This window comes from Brachionichthys hirsutus, chromosome 2 (assembly GCF_040956055.1).
Source record: "Brachionichthys hirsutus isolate HB-005 chromosome 2, CSIRO-AGI_Bhir_v1, whole genome shotgun sequence".
NCBI lineage: Eukaryota > Metazoa > Chordata > Actinopteri > Lophiiformes > Brachionichthyidae > Brachionichthys > Brachionichthys hirsutus.
In genome coordinates this window covers 4740485-4767041 of record NC_090898.1, presented here as the reverse complement: position 1 = coordinate 4767041, position 26557 = coordinate 4740485, and the positions used below count along the sequence as shown (strand labels likewise).

At 44.4% G+C, this 26557-nt stretch overlaps 2 protein-coding genes across 2 annotated transcripts; both read right to left on the bottom strand.

Annotated features, from left to right (window-relative positions):
• Positions 1–583: 583 nt before the first annotated feature.
• Positions 584–1997, bottom strand: LOC137903444 (N-alpha-acetyltransferase 80). Its single transcript, XM_068747598.1, has 2 exons — positions 1923–1997; positions 584–1471 (listed from the first exon to the last, which is right to left on the bottom strand). Coding segments are annotated over exons 1-2 (882 nt in total). The 5' UTR covers positions 1925–1997; the 3' UTR covers positions 584–591.
• Positions 1998–2655: 658 nt separating this feature from the next.
• Positions 2656–24519, bottom strand: prkar2aa (protein kinase, cAMP-dependent, regulatory, type II, alpha A). Its single transcript, XM_068745287.1, has 11 exons — positions 24411–24519; positions 23331–23612; positions 12014–12049; positions 9385–9521; positions 8014–8120; positions 6667–6808; positions 6189–6290; positions 5628–5702; positions 5469–5534; positions 4905–5043; positions 2656–3863 (listed from the first exon to the last, which is right to left on the bottom strand). The coding sequence occupies exons 2-11, from the start codon at positions 23572–23574 to the stop codon at positions 3739–3741; spliced, it is 1173 nt and encodes a 390-aa protein (XP_068601388.1). The 5' UTR covers positions 23575–23612; positions 24411–24519; the 3' UTR covers positions 2656–3738.
• Between the last annotated feature and the right edge of the window lie 2038 nt (positions 24520–26557).

Here is a 26557-nt window from a genome sequence, read left to right as displayed (position 1 = left end):
CTGCTGTGATGGGAAGCCACATGCGCTCCATTTACAAAAACTCAGGTAGCGGTTTGTGTTGATTGAGATTTATTTTAAACATCGGCTGTAACGGGATGCATCGCTCGCATGAACACAAATCTTGAGAGCAGCTTTAGGACTTAAATAAGGCTCGAGTTCCCTGCTGATTAAAGACATTTCCTTCGCACCTCCGGTTCAGCATTACAGCATGACATGATTCAACAGCTACTGATCAAGGCTGGATCTTAGAACACGGTTGGGAAGCTGAGCTGCTCAAAGAGCAAAAAGACATTTTACCGGTTGACCTCAGATGATTTGTTTGGGGGGGGGATGCATTTTTTAATTATCCTGTCACAATTCCTGAACCCGTTCAAAGAGTCCCTCCAGACATTGGTAATATAAGGAACACTTTGATGAATGTGTCAGACATACAATTAAAGCTCTCCATTATTGAAAACATCTGAATATTCAATGTCTCTAACTCCTGCCACTGTGAAGAATGATTTATTATAAATAATGAAAGTCTGTCCTTTGATGCGTTTGCATCAGCGTGGATAAAAGGCGCCTCGAGCGCAGCTGACTGGGCGTTTGTCAAATGTCTTTGTGCATCCAGTAGATGGGGACTCCTCGGGCGTCTTTGTACGGGGTTCCAGTCAGAGTCAGAGCTACGCGTTGCGCTCCAGACTGAGGTAGAGGAGGAGGTGGGGCCGGAGGAGGGATGGCAGGATGAGGTGGAGGGATGAAGGGAAGAAGAGGTGGAGCAGGAGCAGGTGGTAAACAAGACGACGGAGGAGAGTCCACACCACGGCCTGAGTCGCCGTTTGCTTGAGGTATTTGGACATCCGTCTCTGTCCGTCTTTGTTTCTGCGTGCTAGTTTCGTCACTCGGCATCCTGGAGAACTTGAGAAGCATCTCCACGGGAACAAATGTCGTCATGGCACCCGCGCTCTGCACTGGCGTGGACGTCACGTAGCCGATGTGGGCGTAGAAGCGCTGCTTGTCATGGGTGGTCAGACACAGACGCTTGAATCCTCTGCTTTGGGCGTAGCGCTCGGTCTCCTCCATCAGGGTCCGGCCGTAGCCCCTCCCTCGCTCCGCCTTGGACACGACCACCGACTCTAGGAACAGGCTGCCGCTTTGACCCATGACCCGGGACAATCGGGCGTGACCGAGCAAGCGCTCCGTCTCTCGACGGCCCTGCAGGAGAACCAGGCAGACGGGGAACTCTGGACTTGATTTCTGGAGGGAGTGAACCCGGGCGGTCTGGCTCCTCTGCCACTCGGAGTTGACCAAGTCGGCACAGGGTCCCAGCAGGTCCGGACGCCGGTGGATGGGGACCACATGGCTGTTCTCCGGTTGTGCCGGGCCATTCTTAATAGTCGGAGGGTCTGATGATGGGATGGGGCACCGATCCACGCTCTGCTCACCTCCATTCTCCGGTCCGGATCTGGTCGGTGTTAACGGGTCAGACCTGCAACGATCAGGGTTTAACTAAAGTCAGACTTCATTCAAAAAATATGACATTTTAAAATTGAAAACTCAATTTACGAATTCAAAAATCAGTTAACACTACACATCAACTCTGATTGACTTTTGCTTTTCGTGGTTGGTGTATCAAGATACCGGGAACAACTTATAACCTTTTGATGGTGATCCAGATCACCGTGAAGACGGTGTGAATCTAATTATGAGGGGAATGAGCTGCTCGGCGGAGGTCTGTGCTCTCCTAGTTTGGTTTGCGTCCACTAGCATGCCAGACTAAAACGTGACGTACATTCAGAACACACTCCTACAACCTCCACGCAAGGCACGAGTTAGCAGCAGCTGAAGTCGATGCTGCGTGCTAGCTCGCTCAGTCGTTAGACATTAATATTACAAGTGTGTTGATTGATTAGTGAATAAAGCGCTGCAGCTGTACGTACATCAGTCTGGCGGACGGTGGCCGCGATCTTCCGCATCAGGGAGCCGGTTTGAACCCAGAGCTGCGTGGGAAAACCCCAACAGGGGAAACGGTAAAAGACCGGCGACGGCAGCTGATCCACGGCCAGTTTTAAATCGACGACGCAGCCTCAAAAGGAGTGTTGTGCTGTGTTGGCTCTGAGCGGCCAACCAGTCATGCTGCCATCCTGCGGACAGGAGGGGTATTGCATGACGTCAAACACATAGCAGAGGTTTTTTTATTTTTACTTTTCTGCTCCAACAGGAGTGTAAGCATCTGGAACCTCGACCAGAGCATGTCTTTTGTTCGTTTTACCTTAAGAGTCCAGGTTTGGGAAAACTGATGTAGAAGGCCGAGGCATCAGATCAAGTCCGACCCCATGGTTTTAGGGGAGAAAGTAACCTCGTTTGCTGATCTTGAAAGCACATTTATCGCTTGCGTCAGTAGGTTTGTACCTCAATGTGTGATTTATACTACCGGTAATATACGATCGCAAATCATCACCAGACTGTCAGCAAGCAGTGACAGTCACCGCTCTGTATGCACGACGGCATTGCAGGACGCTGCGGCGTTCTGTACGCCCCTTATGGTAAAACACATCAAAACCATTTCACCAATAGTTTATACATCGTACACGACACCAAAGTTGAAATAGAAAGTCAGAGACAAGGCTTTTAACAAAAGGTGTGCTTTATTTTTTACCTTTTTTTATTTAATTTCTTTTTTTTTTGATCCAGGACAACTCATTCAATGATAATCAAGGAGAAACAAGCACTACTGTATTATTTAGAATCTTTTGTTACCGCTTTTATATTTTTGTCAAATGAATCATAAATTTTCATCAGAAGTGGTCAAACCAAATATTAAATGAACATATCACAATACATTAATTAATTCAATACAATGAGTGTGGCGTCAATGATAGAATAAACAATGGCCCAGGAAATGGAGGCCTGTCATCGTTTCCACCGCTTCTTTTGTGGTACTGTAATAATCACCAGCACTAACGCAACTCAATCAACAACAGCAGAGGAAGAAACGGAGTGCGCGCACAAAGTTTTGCACGCCGGCCTCTCAAAGAGGAAACACTTTTTTTTTTTTACTTTAAATAATATTTTATCAAAGCTTTTGTCTTCATCTTCATAAAACATTTCTAAAACCTAGGTTTTATTTAAACATTTGTATCTTTTTTTTGCATTTTGAATTTGTTTTTCCTTTTCTGAGATTTGGTAAAGTTTTTAATCTCCATATTAACACCGTGTGTCCATTTTTGCAAGTGTGGGAACCTGTGTTTTCTGAGCATCTGTACCTGTGTGTGTCTGTATGCGTGTTAGTGGGTCCTTAACTAAGGCTTTTTTGGGGACTAAATTAGAGCTATTTAAGTGCTCATTTCAATGCGAAGCCTAAACAAATGAAGCACGGTGTGTTTCTAATCATGATAATGGAGTGTGTGCATGTGTGTGTGTGTGTACCGTCTGTCCTGCACTTAGGTCATTGCAGCAAAGACATTCATACTGAGAGGTTGAAGCTGGTTCAAATCAACGTGATGTATGGCTAGCTCTGTCTCTGCGTGTGCGCTTACAAAGTGAGCTAATGGAGGAGTGTGTTGAGCTAATGTGTGCACGAGGTGTGAGCAGACTAGGTGAAGTGGGCATCGCTCACGCCAACGTAGGTGTCAGTGTGCATGTGTGAGAGAGTGGTCATACTGTGTGGGCATTGCAGGTGAACCAATCTGTCGTGTGTGTGTGTGTGTGTGTGTGTGTGTGGTAGTAGAAGGCACGGAGGGTGGCGTCGGAGGCTCAGTCTCTCAGGTCCATGCTGGAGCCAAACAGGGCCACCAGCTGCTCCTCATAGTGGGTGATGTTCCTCTTCATGATCTCCTTACAGGATCCCAGGAGGCGCTCAAACGCCTGCACGTCTATTACTGCAGGGGAGAAGGACGGAGGGAGAAATGTCCTCTGTCGGTGATGATGGCTTTTAAAGCATTCAAGTATGGAAACAACACCAAACAATCCAGTCCAACCGGTCTTCAGCAGGCCGCATGACTTCTGACACCAGAACCAAGCTAAAGATTTATAGAAAACTAAATGCTGAACAGAAAGAACCTTTAAAGGTCAAACCCGTTGGATTTAAGGGTCATAATGAAGCTGCTTTCTGTACTGTCAAAGTTGAACAGAAACTCGGCAAACATGAGATTGTGATTTGGAGAAAGTAACTTTAGATACAAAGTCTAAATTTACTGGGCTGCAATCTGCCGCCTCAACACTAGATGGCACTGAACCCTCAACACTGGCTCACATAAGAGGCTGTAATACCACAAATACAGTAAAAGCACCTTGAAGAAGACTGTGTACATAGTGAATTGTACACAACGAGACAAACACAGTACATACGTTAAACAAACAACAACAACAACGCTGTGGGAATTAACGAGTAAAACGTAGTTCTGTCAGAGCTGAGGTGACGGATGAAACGCCGAGTGCTGTTAAAAGCCCTTCGTTTATTTTCAAGGGAAAAGAGAAGAGCTGCTCATATGCACGGCCTTAATTTGCATTAAACAAATTAAATACCTTTCAATCAACAAAAATACGAGGTGATAACAGGGAAGATGGAGCCAACGCCACTTAGGAATTCATCAAAGCTCAAATGCTCAACAACTGAAACAACAGCTCAGGTAGTGGAACATAAATGCCGGGTATTGCTTTAAGGTTGAGGGAGTCAAATACTTGATGTTGACTTGACTGATGAAATATCATTTTGTTATTGCTTTCAGAGGGCCTTAGAATTCAGATAGAACCGGCTGAAACCAATACAAACTTTGAATGACGACTTAGACCGAAATAGAACCGCCATGAAGGTGTTTTAGATCGTACTCATGACATTTGGTTCAAGTCTCATGCCTAAAGCTACGTTGCACACGTAGTTCTCTAGTGAGCTGAAAGAATCCGTGAACGTCTCTTCTTACCCAAACACTTGACATCCCCTACGGCGTAGGCCGAGGCAGCCCGGGGCTTATTGGTGACCAGGGCCAACTCCCCAAAGTAGTGACCCCTGCTACAGCGCGTTATCTCCACCTCCGCATTATCTGCATGGTCTGCTTTTGTCTGCAGGGAGAAGATGAGGAAAGAGAGAGAGAGAGAGAGGTGGAGAGCAAGTGAGGACCCTTCTGACACCTCATTTTTATCCTCCCCTCAGATTCAGAGCAGACAATTGGGCTTCCCTCTGTTGCTTGGCAAATCCACCGGTGGTGAGGGTGGAGGGGGGGGTTTGGGTTGTTATTGTCAAAGTGTTCTGAATAGAAATTACCTGGTAGAGAACATTATGAGCTTTTATGTCAATGCTTGTTCATACTCCGTCTTCCTCAGACTCTGACTTACACTCCTGCGATCTCTGTCTTCTCCTTCTCATCTATCTATTGCAGCTGAACCGACAGTGAAGTGACAGCTGGACGCATTGATCTGATGTAAAAGGAAATGCCAGCGTGCAGCATGGAAGAGGTAACGCGAAGGAAGAGAGCAGGAGGACTTACTTTACTCTTCATCATGATCTTGACCTCGCCAGATTCTACGATATAGAAGCAGTCCGCCTTGTCACCCTGAGGAGGGACAGAGCGGCATTATAACGGATTCACGCTCTGCAATGAAGGACGAAACCACAAACAGTCCACGCAGCTGCATGCGTGTCTGACCTGCGTGATGATGCGCTCGGCATCGGGGAACTGCTTCGCTCCCAATACATCCACTATCTTCATCCTCTCTGTTGCCTGGACAGAAGAGGAGCAGCAGACGCAAAAGATGGCCATGTTAACCCATTCACTGCACTCGCTTGGCTATCCCATGCACAGCGAGTGTCTTCTCTACTCTTAGAACTTGCAAAGAAAAGCTTTGGTGACACCTTCATTCAAAGTGTCGTACATAAAGTACTTTTTTTAGTCATCTGACCCAACGACGCAGTTTGTTGTCGAGTGCCGGACTCAAACACGAACGTCTCATCACAAACTGGCAGGTGGGAAAGACAATACTACACAGTAATACTTTGAGATACGAGCCAGCCTGCGAGCAGCATTTCTGCTTTGAGATGCGAGCACGCTTCACTGGCGCGGGGATTTTAAATTGTTTTCAGTTATTTTATATGGGGAAAATAAATTTGACATACGAGCGACTTGAGTTACAAGCCCCGTCCATAAATGAATTATACTCGTATATGTCAAGGTATTACTGTACATAGAAATAGTGAAAGGGTTTTCTACCTCCAGGGACTTGAGCAGGGGCACAGACTCGATGAAACGCTCGTACATCCTCCTTTTCCTAGCGTTGTTCTTCAAGATGAGTCGACGAAAAGTAGCACGGTCCTGGGAAAAATCAAGGGACAGTTAGTGCTCTCAGACTGCGTGGTGGATGAGGACACTCCTCTGGTCCGCCACAGGGAGGCGCTACAGCGGCGGACCGTTTCCGAGCAGGGCACAAGCTCCATTCATTGTCATCGCAACTCCATTCTTAACATCTGAGCATCGCAGCTCAGGAAAATGAGCAAGGAAACAGAAAGACGGACGCGAGACGGAAGAAGCCCATAAATGTGGTCCTAATTTAAATACAGCGGAATAAGCAAAGCAACAACTTTGACAAACCTCAAGACAGAAATGGCTTCTGTGCATTCAACATTCAGCTCATGATGATTACATAACACTACTAGACACACACCATTCAAGTGTATCGGTATGTTCTTACCAGTCCCCATAGCGCCCCCTCCTGAGTGGCGATGATGGTGGCAGCGCGTGGCGTGTTGTACATGAGCGCCAGCTCCCCGAAGCTGCCCTTATTGTTGTACTGACCCACGCATGTTCCCGTTACCACTATGTCATAGACACCCCTGCAGAGGAAGAGACAGGGGGAGATTATTGACAGACAATACTTCAGCGGAGCAGCCTGGTCTCCCCCCTCCTCCCCCCACTCCTCTCTAAGGAATGAACAAGGGCAGGTGCTGCTTGGCAGGATTAAGCAGGCACCTATCCTCCCACTGTACACAACATGTACACAACATGTACACAACATGTACACAAACGTCTCAACGACACGGCAGAAGCGGAGCCAAAGCTCTCTTCTGCACTAATTAAACGTCGTTCCAACAATGAACAGAGATCAGCGTCGGATAAACGACAACCTGCACAAACTGAGGTTAAATATTTCATCTCAGTCTCTAATACTCAATGCCACAACTTGTTTTTATTTATGCGACCAGTACCTGGACACGTTTTGTAATTAACACAGCGGTGGGACAACAGGACAGGAACAGGAAGTGCACGACTCTTAGAGGTGTCACACAAACATAAGCAAAACTGTTGCTTTAACAAAACTGAAAACTAGCAAAACGGCAGAAAGACTAAGGATTATCACAATGAGTGGCCCACGCAGGCCCGGATCGACCCTGGGAGCGGGGGGGGGGGGGGGGGGGGGGGTCTGAGGGTCAGACCACTGAAAGAAACAGATGAATCAAAGAGGAACAAAACAGGGCTCCTACTAACCCTCAAAACTGCCAGCCTGCCCAGCTTTTAGCCTGAGGCCATTCTGTAAACCCCCCCCCCCCCCCCCCACACACACACACTGCAATCAGTGTATAGAGTGGGAGGAGCTCGGCAGCATTTCCTCTTTCTAGATTTACACTGGTAGTGAGACGGTTTAGAGCCTAATTTAAAAGCCTTAATTATGGAACTGGACCTGAAACTGAAGGCGCTTAAATCCATCTGGATTGTATTACCTGAGGTTTGTTATTTCTGTGCACGGAGCTCCTCTCCAACTCAGACACAACAAAACTGCAGAGCTAAGTTAACACAAACGACTGGAGAAAGAAAAGCCGTAACGGGCGCAACACAATACAAAGTTAAATGGGTCTCATTCACTGTAATATTATGCATTTGAGCAGCAGATCGAACGCAGCCATCAGCCAGTCGTTCTTGCAGTAATTGTACATTTGGGATTTGGAACTCTTTTATCACCTAAGATGTCCGAAATCTGGCGCCACCTGAAGGAAGAATTTACCTGAAGTCAACGAGCCAAACGTGAGCGTCGGCCTCCTACCTCTCTATGACGTAGAAGTTGTCGCCGTCATCTCCCTGGTCGATGACGTGCTCCTGGGGCTGAATCCTGAACTCAAACATGGCGTCCAGAACCTGTGAGAACTGCTCCTGGGGAGGTGGATGAAAGGAAGGATGTCAGGCACACCGAGCTGGAGAAACAAGATGGGACAGGGCTCAACTAGCAGCTCGGAATAATTACATGCAACATCTGGCCCATGAGTGCTGCTCCTGATGAGACTAAATGTTATTTATTTGGGGGGGGGGGGGGGGGTAAGGGGCCGAGCGAGGAAATGCATTGTGGACAGAGGATGGGACTTTTTTATTTCGTTATTTTTTATAAATAGTGTGGCATTTTCTTATTTTTTAAATGTGTAATATTAGCCCAATGCTGTCGTCTCTGGGGCCTTCCACTGATCCCAGTGCACCGCCCTGCTGGATGCCAAGTACCACACTGGTTTAAACGGGAACAGAAGTATGCTTTAAACATATGGAACTGATTTGAAGTGCATCCTCTCAGCCAAAACAAACATGAATAAATCAAATCCATTGACATCAGACGGACATCAGAGGCTCTGCCGATTCTCTAAAATATATCCATTTCACTAGAACTTTCTAGTTTTAAAGCTTTTCATTTTGTGAACCGTTTTCTTTTCAAACCTTTAATGAGTTAATCTGATCTGCTCCGAGAGCAGCCGCTCTTTGGGCTCCTGAGGGCAGCCAATTGATCTTATGCAGAGACTCTTCCCATCCTTACCGTTAAAGCTTTAGTTTGTGGTGTTGATGAACTGGACTGCATCAACTTAGAAGGCCTCTTAATACTATTCATTCATTATGTGCTGATCAAGAGGAAAAAAATATTACAATAACCTTCTGTAAATTGAATCATTAAATCAGGGCCTCAAATGAACCCTAAAGTCTCGAATGACATTACAGGCTGAAATGAAGCAATTAACCACAAGGACACAGAAACTGACATTCTGACTCTCTGCCATCTCCCTTTAAAGTTTCTGTGCATCAACATGAGGGATGCAGCATCTGCTGCTCTCAATGCATCAAGTCTGATGGTTAGAAAAAGAAGGAAAACCTCAGCTGTGCCTGTATATTCGCCCCCCAAGCCTGTCAGACGGTGCAATGGGATCAGTGACCCATACACAGCATCGGCCGGAGAGACAGATATCACTTATTCACGGTGTGAGCTGCAAAAGCAGCGGATGTATATGCATTCCGTTCCTCATGGGGTTTAATTCCCGTCTTCGCTGATGCAACCCATCAGTCCTAAAATATACTATGAAAATAATTCCGCTCAGCAACATCTAGAGCATCCGTCCGTCGGATGAGCTCAACCTCAAGTCCAATCCTGCACTGCGTTTACCTGATCTAGTGTTTTGAAGAGAAGGATATCTCGGCAGGCCTCCTGCAGTCTGCAGCGCTGTACGTCTGTTTTTGGGTGAACTACTCTGGGCTCTGCCTCCTCATCGTCTTCATCGGGGTTGAATGCCTCCGCACACACTGGAGAGAAGACACACAAGCTCACCGTCGCTCTGGAACGTACAGCATGTCTGCGGTGATTGAACGGCACAAACGATCCAGGCAGGAAACCATCGTGCAGAACCGTTCAGAGAGTCTACCTAAAAAATAAATAACGCGACGAGCCAGCCAACAGGTGACATGGACAACAGGTCCATACTTCCTGCACCTCGCTGGAGACAGTCTGAATCGTACAGCATTGATGCACCTCAACAGGAATGTATTAAATGATTGCACAGAGAGACATGACGCTGATACTAAGTGTAAAGGTTATAAAAAGAGAGACTAATATTCCATTTTCAACACACACACACACACACACACAAATAAAGTGATGAGCCCCAGGAGAGGACAACAGGACATTATTCTTGCAGGATAATGAAGCCCAGACGTGAGAAAATGACACGCACACAGCGACACGTTTCACTGGATGACCAACGCTGGCAAGGTAATTCCTAAATTGTCCCTTTCCCTTTGAATCTCTTTCCTCCAATCCGCAGATGATCTCTCTACACGACATTTATCACAGAACACATCGAGGCCAATGTGCGTGCGTGCGTGTGTAAAATCTTATCTCAGCATTCACGCGCGTCATTGTTTGGAGCAATGTGACCTGGAGAGCACCGCCAGGTTTTAAATGCTTTCAACTCCGTTAAATTGGCCACGTAAATATGAGAATAAAGAAGCTAAAATGTGAGCATCGCTAGGAAGGAGAGTCAGAAGAACGGGACGTTGCTTACTGAGAGCGACAAGATCATCTCAACCCACGGCGAGATACAACCCTGAAGCACGAGGGCTCCACTATAAAACACAGATGTTGAGATAAAGATTTCATGTGTGCGTTCATCAGAGGCGTAGCGTGCCAGCAGGCCCATCACATATAAGCTCGAGGCTCAGGAATCGCCATTTCCCCTCGATGCTGCCAGAACGTGCATCTTTCCCTGGAAGTCTGACAGGATCAGAAAAACACAGAGCAGAAACATGCTTCCATTTATAAACCCAAAGTCCCTTGTATCAAGGCAGAGGAATCAGATCTAATGTAGACACATAATCCAGTCCCCATTCCCATCCTGTGCTCCAGTTGAAGACCGCTGCAGATGCAATCATGGCCTTGCGTTTCTCACATCTGATCAAAAAGCAGGTTTCCACCTTTTACACGTGTCAAGAATTAACTGGAGGAAATGGGCGCTTCTTCTTGTAATCTTGTTGAAACGTGACAAAGCAAGTTTACTTAAATTAAGTGAATGGCACAACATCCCAGGGTCCGTTTGGCATAAGCTGTAAACCTTCCGTGGACTGAAGTGTGCCTCCTGAAGTCAGAGGGAGAGAATCTTCTTTGAAATCAGTTTATCTGGAGTATAAGCTTCATGAAAACGAAGGCACATCAAGAAGATTCCATGAGCCGATGAGCAACAGCACCGCTATAGAGCTACAGGAAATTAAAGTTTAGGTGTAGTTTAAGGTCATCTGACTTTAATATGGAATTGCTTTAAGCAATATTAGAGACGACACAAACGTGGTAAATAAATTACCCCAAAATAAACACAGCTGTAACGGCAATCCTGCAAACGCTCTTAAAAACTGTCTGTAGACAACATTGTCTTGATGATGTCAATACAAATATTTGTCCTTTTGTTAAACTGACAGACTTTTCTTTTAAGCTTTAGTGAGCCTCTTTCTCTTGGTAGACTGAATGGAAACTTCTGAGAAAACAGGATTCAAAGGACTCCAAAAGAAAACGGCTTTATGTAACAAAAGAATGAACATAAAATCACTCAAAATATCTGAGAAATGTTCTTTTGGGTAACATCTGAGAGAAAAGTCTTGGATTAATTCTGTCCAGCATTTGCAAACTGCCATATATTATGTAATCAATGCCTTCAGTTCAATTAATTAAATCCAAGCCAATGGACCGCTAACAAGACGTCACCAAAATCACTGTCCCTTGAAAATCTATCAGAAAATGACGCAAGTGTATCGAATCGTATTAAATCATATAAAATCGTATCGTGAGCCGAATATGGTGTTTCGTACAGCCCGAGGGAGCAGTAGCTCAGCCCGTAAGGATTCGGCCTGGGAGAGCGGAGGGTTCCCGGTGCAAGGCCGGAGCCACAGTATGGAGCGTGGAATGGTAGCTGGAGAGGTGCCAGTTCACCTTTGCGGACAATGCCACGGTGTCCTTGAGCAACGCACCAAAGCCCTAATTCGCTCAGAGGGTGCCGTTACTTCAGTCCATCCCTCTCTCCATTTGCTCTTCTCTTCTTCAAACACCCTACATGCAAACACACTCGATAAAAAAACAACTTTACCTGAACAGTCACCAGCATGACACACGGCAATGAACACACAAGCTGCTGGTGAGACACTGAGGCGGTGAGGAATGTAACGTTGTCCCTGGTGTGGATTACGCTTAAGAGATGACGTCAAACACATTCACACACACACACACACACACACACACACACACGCCTTACCTGATACTCGTCTGTTGAATCTGCTGGGTGGTGGAGCTGTAGAGAGAGAGAGAGAGAGAGAATGAGAGGGGTCAAATTTACAATTGTTTTTACATAATGACATTTACCGGTAATATGATTTTGGGATTGCTTTCAAAATCCTCGTCATTACTTGCTCTCAGCAGCGTAACAATTGAGCTCAGAATAAAATGAATCTAGATTTAAAAGAAAAGACAAACAGATTGAGAAGAGAAAGTATTTTTAGCATGTCAAAGATAATATTTTACACACACGCGCGAATGGAACCATAGATCTACCCGACTGCAAATCCAACCCAATAAAACACAACCCTATTAGACTTTGTGGTAATAAATAGAACAATTGTAGCTTGAAGTCAGAAATATATAAGTAGATGAAGAAACAAACTCCATGTCGAATAATCCAAATATTTATTAACGGATAATGTAAATTCATGCGTTTCATATGAATTCAGCTCAGCGGGTTTTACGAGGTGGGTTAAACCAGACCCTGTTAAGTACAGTATGGGAGGACGAATGGGCAAGAACAAAAAACACTGTAGAAAGGCCCCTTTATCCCTGTGGCATCACTGCTACCTTATTGCCATGCTGTCAGAGCCCATTAGATCTGGTCTGTGAATGCGGGAGCCTTGGGGAGCCTCACACATGAACACCATATTCCCCGGTCAGCTGCAGAGTTTCATACTCCACTTTGTGAAGATCACTCTCACGCAACAGGATGATCCCGACTACTGCTGTACCTTCACGGCATCCGCAAGATAATCATTTGTGAAAGTGTTTGTCTGTTCAGAAAATAGTCCAAAATAGAAGTTTGCGAGGAATTATTTAATTTTATGTCAGAGAAGTGCATCAAGAAAGATTGTTGCATTTTAACACATGCTCAGACCCACATGCAGACGACATGTAAAAAAAAGACAATGAAAGAGACCATAGTTAAAGACCTTGTGACTAAGAAGTTTTGAAGGACAACAAAATGGAGGAGATAAATGTTTCTGATGAGATAATCTTTCTTGTAAATCTCAAGATCATTTGACATGCATGTTAAACTTCTCATTCCGGCTGACAAAACATCAGGTTTTTAATGCTATCTTAACTCATTGAGCGCCAGCTATTTTCAGCTCAGCTATATGCCGGTCATTTTGCCCGATTTTCCAAGCCCCGCAGAATATTCTTTATTACAACTATCTAGACACGGAACCTACCGAAAGAAAGATTAAAGTCCTTAAAGGCAGATTTCAATGCCAGGGTTGGCAGTGAACGTTGAGTTAATATAAGGACACAAGGTCACCACATCACAGCTGCATGAAATGAATCACAAGCTGAAAGACCGCAGCTAAAGCCGCCCATGGCATTTAATGATTTCTTTGCAGGTTGCTAAAAACATTCTGACCAAGAACAAAGCAGAAACTACGGCTATGGAACCTGCAGAACCTTAGACTGGCTCTGCACAAATCAGTGGCATGTCACGTCAGGACTGTTTAATATTAACGGCCTTCCGCTGAAGAGGAGGAGTTACTCGAAGCATTTTCGCAAACGATACCAGTCGCACACAACGACGTGATCGGCACAACACAAATGTTTCACCGTTTAAGAAAGCCAACGCATCAAGCAAAGGCCCTTCTCTCCACTAATGTCTCAACATATGCCCTCTGGGACAGTTATAGTAATGCACTCATTACTATTCCCAGTGTCTTGCTGCATCCTGTCTGTCATTTATTGTATACCTCGCCCCCTCAGCCGCCTCATAGGAGCAGACCTTCCTCCCCCGCAACTGCTCCCAAAGCTTCGTGACTGCTTTCCCCTCTCCAACTTCTCCTTTGCATCTTTTGCATTCCAGTCTGACTTCTGATTTTGTTTCCTTAACCTCAAGACGGATTAGTCCTCTGGAAATGGGTTGTTGGGGACTGGAGCAAGAAGAAGAGGCAAGTAGACTTATTTTTATGTTTGAACCCATTTAGGATCAAGTTGAAATCAACAATCAACAATATAAAACACAAAACAGGAGCCTCCTGTTCTCCGTCGGTGCATCATCCCAACGTTTACATTATTCTGACAGGACCCTAGAACTGTCAAAAGCTTTTAAGTGTTAATATATTTTAGAGCCACTGTCACCACTGTCTTGTAACCGAATGTCCATTCATGGACAAAATCAAACATGTATTATCACTTCACGGTTGTGCAACTTGATATGCAACAGTCCAGTTGCAGTTTTCTGTCCGTCTGGCTCCAGAGTTATGAACGTAGCGTTTTCCTCAAGCTCAATATCTGCAAAAACAAATGAATAAACTCGCTTTGGACTACAAGCTCCAAAGCTAGACCAATGCAAAGAAGCTACACGTTTAAAATGTGGATGTTTTACACACATCTTTAGAGTGACTAGACTGTGATTTACACATCTGAGATATTGCGTTCACAGTGATGTGATGGACAAGCTGGCAAGATGATGTCTCTTGCCAAAGAGGAATTACAATCACGCAGCTAAATGGAGTGGAAGGTGGCATACTAAGCTCATTCACAGAAACCATGGCAACACCTTCCAGGAACAGCCCTTTCAGCAGCCTGATTTTTACCTTAATCTTTCCCATAATTCTTTATGTTTCCTTCAGCACTACCATCCTATTCGGCATAACTACTGTGTGAACAGACGCACCAACCCGAAAGGCCACATTCCAAATGGCTTAATAGGCTTCATTTATCCAAGTCAAACGTCGGAGCAGGTCAGATCACTGCAGGAACCCACAGCACGCACAAGATGACAAACACATCGACCCGGATACGGAGGTCAGGTATGGAAGCGCCAGCTCGTGCTTTACTGAAAGGTCTTCAAGCACCTTTCTGCTTGGTTCAGTGCAACACAATGCATTGCTTGCAGCATTTTAAATCACGACTGCCATAAACTGTTGTTGATTGCACGCCATTTTACCATGTACACTGCAGATGATGCATATTGTGGCTGCATGTTCAGTCTTTTCTTTTATTAAATATTTCTTGGTACATAGGCTCAGACACACGCTATACACTGAATCACCAAAACACATCAGCCACACGTTGGAGGGGAAATCGATCATAGTGAAGAAGGCATCAAGACTACCGAGTTCTCTGGCAAAAGATTATTATTATTATAATCAGGATATGTTCAAATCCATTTGGCTGATTTGAAAAGAAATCATTCACACAGAATGTGTGCACACGCTTTTGTGTGTTTTGATGTGTGGGTGCACAAGTCTGAGTGTGCAATGGGTGAAGTGCTCTCCCTACAGGCTAGTGGGGAGGGTTTTTTTGGGGGGGTGGGGGAGACGGCAACGGCTGTAACAAGTATGCCTGAAGTTGCCTTGGCAACCTAACACAAAGAAGATCTCATCACCATAACAACCCTACCCCTTCACCATCCCTCCTTCTCGGGCACCATCCACCTTCCTGTCTGCTTCATCCAAGTGGTAGACCCCCCCCCCCCCCCACCACGTTTGCTTTTTATCTCTATACCCCTTCTAATACACCCACTCACTGCCATAAAGGCATTAGCAGATGGAGATAAGTGAGAGATTGAGAGGGGGGGGGGGGGGGGCACAAACAAAAAAGAGACCAGAAGGGGTGACAAGGAAAGATCTATTGTAATGAGATAAAAAAAGAACAGGCAGAAATAGTGAGAAAAAAGATGGTAATACGATGGTGACAAGCAGTGAGCTACTGTAGGAAAAAAGATGAAGAATTAATGGAGGCAAAGGAAACAAGCTTGTTATTTCATGGTCACGTATTTACAGAGAAAGAAAATTGCAAGAAAGAGAGGGATAATCACGAGGAAAAGAAAAAGTTCAGTGATAAATTAGGATGCATCAGTCCCACTCTGGTGTTTTCCATCATCTGACCGTCTGCTCAGCCCTTCAACACAGCAGTCAGAAGGGGGGGGGGGGGGGGCAAGGTACAAGTGTGGAAGCTCAGCTTTAAGCCACTTCTTATCGCCATTTCTTTTTGAAAATGGCTACAGAGCAGTTCAAGCAGATGGAAAAGACCGACGGAAGGAAAATAGGCGAGAGATATATCTGGAATCACAGTTAAAAAGGATTAAACGAATCCTAAACTAAACCGTGGAAGCAATAGCTGGCTTCCAGGACAGACACGGGAAGAAAGGTGACGAGCTACATTTGGACAGGTCTGTTAATTGTCCGCCCACCTGTTGCTGCTCACACCACCTGGTTTCTCTCTTTCCATTCCGTTTCCTGAAATGGAAAGATTTTTTGCTTTCAAAAAAGGACACGCCTGCCCTCTTTGGCAGTGAGCTAAACACTGTGCAGAGACTTAAGTCCATTGGACAGGAGGGATTTGGCAGAATAAAATAGAGACTGGATCATGTTTGGGAATGGATCTGTCGTCACATTCTGAATCCATTCCGATCCATTCTCAATCCGCTTAACTTCGGCTACGTTCAGACTGCAGGCCGAAGTGACCCAAATCCAATTTTTTGTTTTTGCCCCTATGCAACCTGCATCCGATCGTTTCATCACCGTCCGAACAACAGATTAGATTTTTTCAAATGCGACCCAGGCCATTTGGGTACGTGGTCCTAAATCTGATACGCATCGGCTCTTTTGCCATGTGACTTCAGTCTGAACGGCCAGGTCGCATTTACCCGACCCGGCCGTCACTGCATAAAGAAACACATTATGGCTAAAAACCTGGCTCTCTTCTTTTTTAATCTTCTTATATTAAGCTGTGCGGGCTCCGGCTGGACAACAGTTCCAAAATCGCCACACGCGTGCCACACGCGTGCCACCGTTAACACCCATCCCTATTGATTTAAAAGAGCTTTTATAGTTCTTCCCAAAAACGCATCATCTGTACAAACTTTACTTTTCATCCAAGCCTGTCCGTTTGTCTCCCATTAAGCGTCTCTTGCTATTATTTTCCTACCATCTCCCTCTCTCTCCATATCTAGTGCGTTCTTCAGAGAACTTACGCCCTTAAATGGAAGAAGCCATGTCCCACTTAGGAGTGCATTGATTAACCCTTTCCCAGTCTCATCAGCAATGCTGATACCATCTTTTGAAGCTTGCCTTGTTCTTGCACAAAGTCAGTTTTTTCTCCCCATGTTTTTAAAACACTGGTCCGCAAGGCATCAATAGAAAAATGTGCTTCTCTCAGGAGAGGAATGAATGAATTGCATCAATACCAGCAAACTAAATGGCAGAAAATGCTATGAAAGATCCTCCACCACGAGCCTCCTTACATCATCGTATACTTACCTCCAACTCATAAATACCATATTTATTTACTTCCTCCTTCGCCCACTCACTGTACAGACGGGGCTTGTGTCTATGTCCACTGAGTGTTTTTACTTTACACATCTCTTCGTGCTGGTTCTGCTCTCACATACACAGCTTCTAATCCAGGGGTGGGCAAACTTTTTGACTCGCGGGCCACAATAGGTTCTAAGATTTGACAGAGGGGCCGGGCCAGGAACAGATGGACGAAGTATTTGTGTGAGCTAATATAAATGACACATGAAAGCTATTGCATTAAAGGATTTGGCCTTTTACAGGTAGCATTACAGGGAAAAGGTCAAATGAATGAGCTTTAATTATAATACAATTTTATTTAATGATATAATTTGGACAAGTTTGGCGGGCTGGATTAAAAAGACCAACGGGCCGCATATGGCCCCCGGGCCTGGGTTTGCCCATGCCTGTTCTAATCAGTCTGTCCATATGTCACAAAAATCATTCTTCGCATCACATCCATATGCGTACGATTAGCTTGTATTACACTTCTGCATCGACCTCCCACTGATGTCTGGACTTGTGACGTTTCAGCCGCCGTTGGTAATTTTCAATTCCGAGTTATTCGTGTTATCCAGTGAGGATATGCAGCCTGATAATGTGCAGAAACACTTAAGGTGGTTTGAGGACAAATGATGAAGTACAAAATCACAACTGATGTCTGTCAGTACATCCGTTTGGACAACTGCTCTGGCATCAACTCGCCTAGCCTTGCTTTCCCGTTGCAGTTTCTGCCTGTGTATTTAAATCCCAGTTTAAATCCACTGGGCCTGTTGGCATGCTAGAAGGCCAAGACATTTAATGTATGGTGGCCTATTCTTAGGATGTTTGGTTTGAAAGTTCACAGACAACTGCTGGATTTAACGCTGCCCAAACCTGCCATTGAGTAACAATCAACTCTTGATGCTTTCAACTATCTTAGTCAAGACCTTTGACCGCAAAGCCATATGTCAGAAAGTATTTCATAAAAGTATCAGCAATACAAGCAGTAATACTGAGGAAATCACAGCGTGTGATTCCGAATGGATGACTCAGCAGGGACTAAATAATGAAGTGTTTAACAAAGGAAAACCTACACACAAATACTGATTGGATATTTCCTCACGCTTCATTACACAAATGGAATTCATGTAGCAGCAACGGCCTATCGTATATATCACGGAATATGTTACTCTGCATGTTGTTCTATGAAGTTAAAAGGAACATATGAATGTTACAGACATTATACCAGTTACATATCATCATTAATACTACTGCTAGTACAATCGTCGTCATCTGGTGGTTTGACAAATGGGACGTAAAAAAAAGAAAACATTCAAATACAGGGGGTGGCCACATGAAAAAGCAGAAATAAGGCTGCAGAGGAACTTGAAGGTAATTAAAACAGGGTGAAGACGGATGACATAACAGGTCGACATAAAGATAGACGAATCCAACTGGGTTTCAAAGGAAACAAAAATGAACAGCAAGACAATGAGAGTTACTACGGATAACGGGTAAAGAAGGGAAAGGATTTTAAGAATAAGTCAAGTGAGTCCCATGAATAAGATTAAATGTTAAAGTGCAGTATAATTAATTAGGAACTATCAAGACAAATACATAAGATTATATACTGTATGAAATAATGGTAATAAATGAAACTAAAAGTTATTTACCATATATAGAACTACCAAACTGGCTTTGCGTGGGCATTCATGCTCGGGAAGAGTTCATCCCTGCATACATGAATGCGTAGTACTTGGACCCCCACTTTGGTGCAAAAGCGTTTTGAATGAACAATATCATCCAACTGCAAAACGCTCCCTGAAACTGACTTTTGAATAATGTCAAATTAGAGCTGGTCCTCGCTTAGCAACGGAGTTACGTTCCGAGGACCCCGTCGCTAAAATATTTGGTCCTTAAAAAAAAAAACCCTGTTCACTGACTACTTGGCTGACATTGTGTGGTGAAAACGCTTTTATATTTTCATATGCATCGGCCATCTACGCTGTACATATGTACGTAAAAACAAGTCCGCAGCCAGTGCATTCTGCTTTATTGTAACAGCGATTCCTTGTTGCTAAACACATTCTTAAACATTTAGGAAAGCCCATCATAACTGAGTCGCCGTTAAATGAGTACATTGTTAAGTGAAGACAATCTGTACTCCCGAAAGCGTCTGAGGATGGTAGCATGAGACAACTGTATTGCTTTTCTTATCCTATTCCTTTAGCTATATATTGCCACATGTATTTTCATATTTTTCACATACAAGTTATTTTTAAAATCACATATGAAACAGTTACAAAGCCAGACCAAGTATGAGCCATCTGATGGCTTTCCCATTTAGCGTCATCAGTCAGCCAAGCCCGAAGGTTGTTGAGGAGATGCTAGCCTGCAGTAGATTTGTCTGGAGGCTAAAAGCACGTTGGACGCACACTGCTGCCTGCTAATCAGGTCACCTGTTGCACAACACTGCTGAGACCTGCTGTGGACGCACACAACACAACACAACCCAACACAGACACTAGTTTACATCTGCTCAGACCCTCTCATCCTTTAAATTGTTCATACAACAAGTACAAACACACACGGAGAATAATGCATTATTTGGGCCATATAATGCCATCCGTCACACATTCAGGGAGAAATCTTTTTTAATGGAAAAATATATTGAAGACAATAAATTGACTGTCCTTTCTTTGATATGACTGTCTACTAAACACACATCTGAATCATTTCTACATTTCTACCATACAAAAGAACAACACCATTGAGATGGAGATGCAGGAGCAAGAAAAAGGTCACAGGGGCAGAATGCCACCACATTGTGTGTGAGCTCACGCCCTGAGGCACCGTGACCCCAGGCCAATTAACAAGCAAACGGATTCACACACTTCTGCAGGGTGGACATTATGTGCAGAGTTGGACATTCACTTTTCATTCAAAGAAAGCTGACAGATGATTCATAATTTAAGTCTCAAACATTCAACACAGACAAGTGTGACATGGAAACCTGAAGCCCCCAGTCACATTCAATAAAGGATTTTGAAGTGAAGTAAGACAATTCTTATGTCCAGGAGGTAAATGTGTGAAATGAAGACTAATTTTGGCTGCACAGTGGAATATAAATTGAGGAGGAACAGCATAAAATGTTGAGGAAAGTCTGTATCAGGCACAAGTTATTAGACAAAATATTTTACATAACACATGGGTGATAAAAGAAAATCCACCTATTGCCCCTGTGTAACTCACTTAACTTTAAGCCGTGGGCCTTCACACGATTTTATTACGTTTGCATAATGATAAGAAAGTATCTTGAATCTTTAGAGTCCAGTCCACAGTGGAGATAATGAAAGTTACATCAGGATGCGTATTTTACACAAGTCAATCATGATAATGCTCACAGCCCTTTAAGCCCACAACAGGGACGTGGAATGAAACATTTATCAAACACCTGCTGATCAAGCAGAACAACAGTTTGTCTATTCAAAATCAGCAGAACCTTTTGTTAAGCAGCTTAGGCCCGTGTTGTGATCCCGCTATGGATTTAGGCAGTTAGGAAAACAAGCCATGCATAAGAGGACGTCATGTTTTGGGCGTATACCGAGCTATCCATAGGAATACATTACTGGCTATCATTTACATGTCAGCCGTTTGGCTGGAGCAACCCTACATAGCGATTTCCTGAAGTGCAAATGAAAGGTTCGAGCACATTGTTGAATCATCAACAAATGTTAAGTAGTCTAACCAAAGGTTATATAATAAGAAAGTCAATATTTTATTTTTTTACTCAACATACGTCACACAGCTCAAACTCATACTGCACAAAAGGCCTGTTTGACGCACTCTAGTATGTTAACAAATTAAATCTAAATAATTACACGTTCCCATAAAACTACTTCCTCGACACGGAGACTGTCTCTCAGACCAACACAGTATTTCACAACGGCCATATTTCTTTACAAGGGGTCAAAATTCAAAATGAGTCAATGGCCGACTTACTACCTTCTAATCTGCTTGCTAAAAAAGTGACTTTCGCTACACACCGGATTTAAATCATCTCTAAAATGATCAAAATCTGACCTCTGGGTCTTTTTTTTTACTTATTTTTAATCACTAATGGAATCTTCCCTTTAATATATACCAAATAGGATAAAGCTGAAGTTAGAACTATAATGACATCCAACACATGGCATCAGCCGGCATCTTGGAAAGTTGTGACGAGACTGTCAGCGTCGTATCCCAAGACTACTGCATTACCAATACGCTTCAAGATATACTAAATACACCTTGTGATCGAGCATTAATGGATCGATTCTGTGGCTGCAATCTGTATTTTCTGCTCCAAACAACTGGAACCCTCAAGTATATCCATCCGTGATTTGCAATCTTGAGTTTTAATTAGGTTGTGTGCACTACAGTACTCTTTGTACCTCTAGGTACAGAGAAGAACACACATCTTTTATCAGCACAAACCCGTTTGTGTGTCCCTCAAAATGAAATATCCCCTGCAAGCAGCGCACACAAACCTGGCTGGATAATCTAGTGTCATGTGTGTGTGTGTGTGTGTGTGTGTGTGTGTGTGTGTGTGAACCACAGCACCCACAGAAAAGCTTCTCCCTCAAGCAAAACAGTTTCAGCTCCGTGTCTTTAACTGGACTGACTTGGAAAATACTCAACTTATCACTGTACAATTGCTTCATGCTATCACTAAGTGGCAATATGAGCAGGCCAGAATTCAGACATAGCACTGTTTGCCTACGTGAGCATGCACGCACACGTGCACACGCAAGATACGTGCATGCAAACATATTCCCTCTCACAGATGAGGTCACATTCGTTTTCTTGTAGACAAACCAGACTTATGTGAGCAGACCAACAAAAATGTACAATTTAAATAGTGTTTGTGTGGACACAGAAATCAAATCAAACTCTCACGTTTTGTCACTGATAATTTGTGTTTACTAGTCCCAACAGTTGAACTGTCTGACTACACGGCCCATGCTAGGAGCAACAACGGGTACGTGTGCTGTATGCATGCCGACGTCTCCCACTGAGCTCATCACTCAGACTCAGCGTATTTCTAATCTCCTTCAGTCAGCAGTCGGCCATGGCCAAAAGATACCAATTCAAAAATTGATGCCATTGTAGACAGGTTTAAAAATGTAATTTTGTTGGGTCCGGGATGGCTGCCCCGTTCTTAGGTGGAGGTTTCACGCATGCCAGATCCACCACTCCAGCACCTATTAAAACTCGTTTAGAGAGTCAACCCCGCACACAGATCTCTGAGTTAGTGGAGGTTGCTGGGTCAGTGCTTGTGGCTCTCACTATGCTCTCTCTCTTTTTCCTCAGATCTGAGAACTTGGTGATCCATACTTTCCTCTAGAGACGAATGTGAACCTGGTCTATTGGGACAACTCTTGGTGATGATTGGATGGAAGGGGTAGAATTAAGGGGCACAAATAAATCCATTGCACTTTCTTCTCAGAACACTGTGTTTTTGTCACTTTTTGTTTGTTCATGTTGTATGTTCACTGCGGTGTGCACAGCCCTCTACGGTGGTAAGCAGGTAATAAAATCAATAAAATAGGAATAGGCTAGGCTGCCAAGAGGGCAGGTGACGGTCACAATCACTATAAGAATAAAAATTGCATAGAACTCCAGCAGTGACTGACGTTATGTCCGTCACTGTGGAGCACGAATGCAGACAAGGTAATAAAAAAAAAAAAGAAAAAAAAAAAAGAAGAAAAAAAAAAAAAAAAAAAAAAAAAAAAAAAAAAAAAAAAATAAAAATAAAAATGTAATTTTTAAGATAAAATGGTCAAAAGTTTTAAAGAAATCGGGCTCCACACTCACTGGCAAACAGACGTCTCAATTCGGTAAGAAAACACAGAATATGAGGAGAGGAGATCATCAGTTAGGCTTCAAGCATCTTCTTATCCCTTTGACTCCCCAGTCCCCTGGACTAGCTACTTTGGGCTCACCTTGCTGAGATAGACATGGTTAACACACCAGCTGACAAACCACGACAAAGCCTCAACTTACGCTCAAAGTCAGAATCATCATCGTCGTCTTCTCCATTAGAGTCCGTTTGCATTGGCTCCCCATCAAACATCACTCCTTTCCCCGTCTTGCCACCGCCGCTGGCTCCATCCTGACTCCTGGAGTCCCGCAAGCGGGTGAAGTACTGTACAGCAAAATCCACCAGGTCCGAGGGTCTCTGCCGCAGCACCTCCACAGTGTAACCCTGAAGCAGCTCCGTCAGCCCCACCGGTATCTCGATACTCATGGCTGCTGCGTGGCTCAATGGTGCTGTTAGCTGTCGATCTGCAAGGGGACAGACAGAAACGGGTCACAAGGGTGTTTGAAATGTGATTAAGAATCGCGTCACCGTCGACTTCAGCAGCTAACTAGTAGGACTGCACGCGCAGCCTGGCCATGCTTTAGTGGCTGATGGCAGCGCTGCATGGCAACTGATACATTACTATACGCCACAGCCAGGGTGACGAAAGAAATACCCGGCAGATCTGCCAGGACAGATACTGCACTGGCAGTACAAGCATTCAGAACGCAGTACTTTACGTGTTGCTTTGGCAGTCCCTGAACGGCCACTTATCTGGGGTCGTCTCCACCGCTGCAACAAATAGATACGTGTCCAGCATTTCTTGTGGTGGAACAGATAAAAACAAAAAGTGACGTTGTGCCATGTTTAACATTAACTATCCTCGTCACGAACTAAGCCAGTAACGAGTTGGGTGGCTGGCCGGCACCAGCTAGCAGTGCTGATATATTAAATGGATTGAATTGGACTGACACGCAATGCCAACCACAAAAAGACGACTTACAGTGATACAGTTTTGGTAACCAGGAATTAGGCAGCGAACGTAGTCGAGCAGCAAATCAAGCGCGATCTCGCGTTTCTACCCATCAAGACGTCGGCTATCTAAACAGCTAGGCGTGCTATCATCAAGAACCCGTCCCCGTTTCGCTGAGGCTAACGTGGTAATCGTGACGCACTGGCCGCATTAATTCACAAACACTTGCAAAGCGGACCGGATAAACGCTGCCATGCAAAGCGCAGCAAGTTGTACAAAGACCAGCGTTGCGAGCTGAGGTGTCACTTACGTGAGATTGTGCGTGTCCCCGGCTAAATCAGCCAGTCCCCTTCCGTTCCCTGCGGCTTCCTTGTTCGCTCTTATTTAGCCTCTTCTCTGTGTCCAGTCTCTATTACCGGGGTTAGCGACCGTATCCCCTCCAACGAAGACACTTGTTCAACCTTAAAAGCCAACAATTGACGCTCGAGTCACGCAGCTAGCGTCCGGAGGGCTGTTTAGCTCGCCAGCCAAGCTATACGGCGATGCTGGCTAAGTTGGGCGGTGAACGGACGCAGCTTTCTCGCTTGCGACGTCCACGCACTTGCTGAGGGTGGGACTTGGTGTGGCGAAGGCGAAAGCTTGCTAGCGCTGGTAGGCTAACTCGTTAGCGCCGGCAGGCTAACTCGCTAGCGCTGGCAGGCTAACTCGCTAGCGCTGGCAGGCTAACTCGCTAGCGCTGGCAGGCTAACTCGCTAGCGCTGGCAGGCTAACTCGCTAGTGCTGGCAGGCTAACTCGCTAGTGCTGGCAGGCTAACTCGCTAGTGCTGGCAGGCTAACTCGCTAGTGCTGGCAGGCTAACTCGCTAGTTTTCTTCAAACATCTGCCGAGCGACTCAACTTTCGTAAAGTCAGTTCCTGTGACTAAGGTGACAAAAAAAAAAACCTTACACTCGGTGCCGAGTGTTGCGCCACACCACCACCGTTAAGTAGAACCGGACGTACCGACGGAAACCCTAATTAACCTTAGCCCAGCGGCGAGGAGGGGAGGGGAGTTGCAACAGAGCGGACCCGCACCCCGACCCTGCCGGCGCAGTGTCGACCTCACAACTGAGCTTGTCTTTCTCCGACGGAGAAACGCAAAGCGCGAGGAGGCGTGGTCACGTCGGGCTCACCAGCAATTTGACATTGTTTTGAGAGAAAGAATTACAATTGAATTGAATTTACACTCGCACATGCAGCCACAGCGAGCAGTCGAACGGGAGGCAGGGAGAGAGAGAACTCCGTAGAAACTACACACGCTAGAAAGAGGATGGAAATAAAATGACTGAGAGAAAACGGAGTAAAATCTGGACACATTTTAATGCGGTTGACGGCACAAAGGCTGACTGCAAAATAAAAATATCATACCTCGCAGGCTCTACAAATAACTTACACAGGCACACGCGGAAGTTTAGTGCCATTAGAGGAGAAAAGACGAGCAATGGAACCTGCTAATGAAGTTGTCAGTATGTCCACTGCAAGTGTTGCTGCAGCATCGTCCAGTAACCTAGCTAGACATTTAATGAACGTTTGATATATTGTATGTTTTTACATTAGTAATTTTGACAACAAAGCTCGACCACTATGAGTCTATAGAGTCTGACCCCAGCAGCATCGACCAGTAAACTAGCTAGACATTTAATAAACGTTTCATATATTGTATGTTTTTACATTAGTAGTTATTTTAAAGAATGCACATGATTTGGCATGAAATTAATTTTGACAACAAAGCTAGACCACTATGAGTCTATAGAGTCTGACCCCAGCTTCATCGTCCAGTAAACTAGCTAGACATTTAATAAACATTTGATATATTGTATGTTTTTACATTAGTAGCTAATCTTACAGAATGCACATGATTTGGTATTAAATTAATTTTGACAACAAAGCTAGACCACTATGAGTCTATAGAGTCTGACCCCAGCTTCATCGACCAGTAAACTAGCTAGACATTTAATAAACATTTAATATATTGTATGTTTTTACATTAGTAGTTATTTTACAGAATGCACATGATTTGGCATGAAATTAATTTTGACAACAAAGCTAGACCACTATGAGTCTATAAAGTCTGACCCCAGCTTCATCGACCAGTAAACTAGCTAGACATTTAATAAACATTTAATATATTGTATGTTTTTACATTAGTAGTTATTTTACAGAATGCACATGATTTGGCATGAAATTAATTTTGACAACAAAGCTAGACCACTATGAGTCTATAGAGTCTGACCCCAGCTTCATCGACCAGTAAACTAGCTAGACATTTAATAAACATTTAAATGCAAATTAAAATGTTAATGCAGTTATTGCAATTTTGTTGTTTTATCACAGTAGATTGGTTTATTTACATTTTAACGGAATGCAGTGTTCCAGTGCGACCATGAAGATTCCATCTGTAGGTTTTATTACATACAGA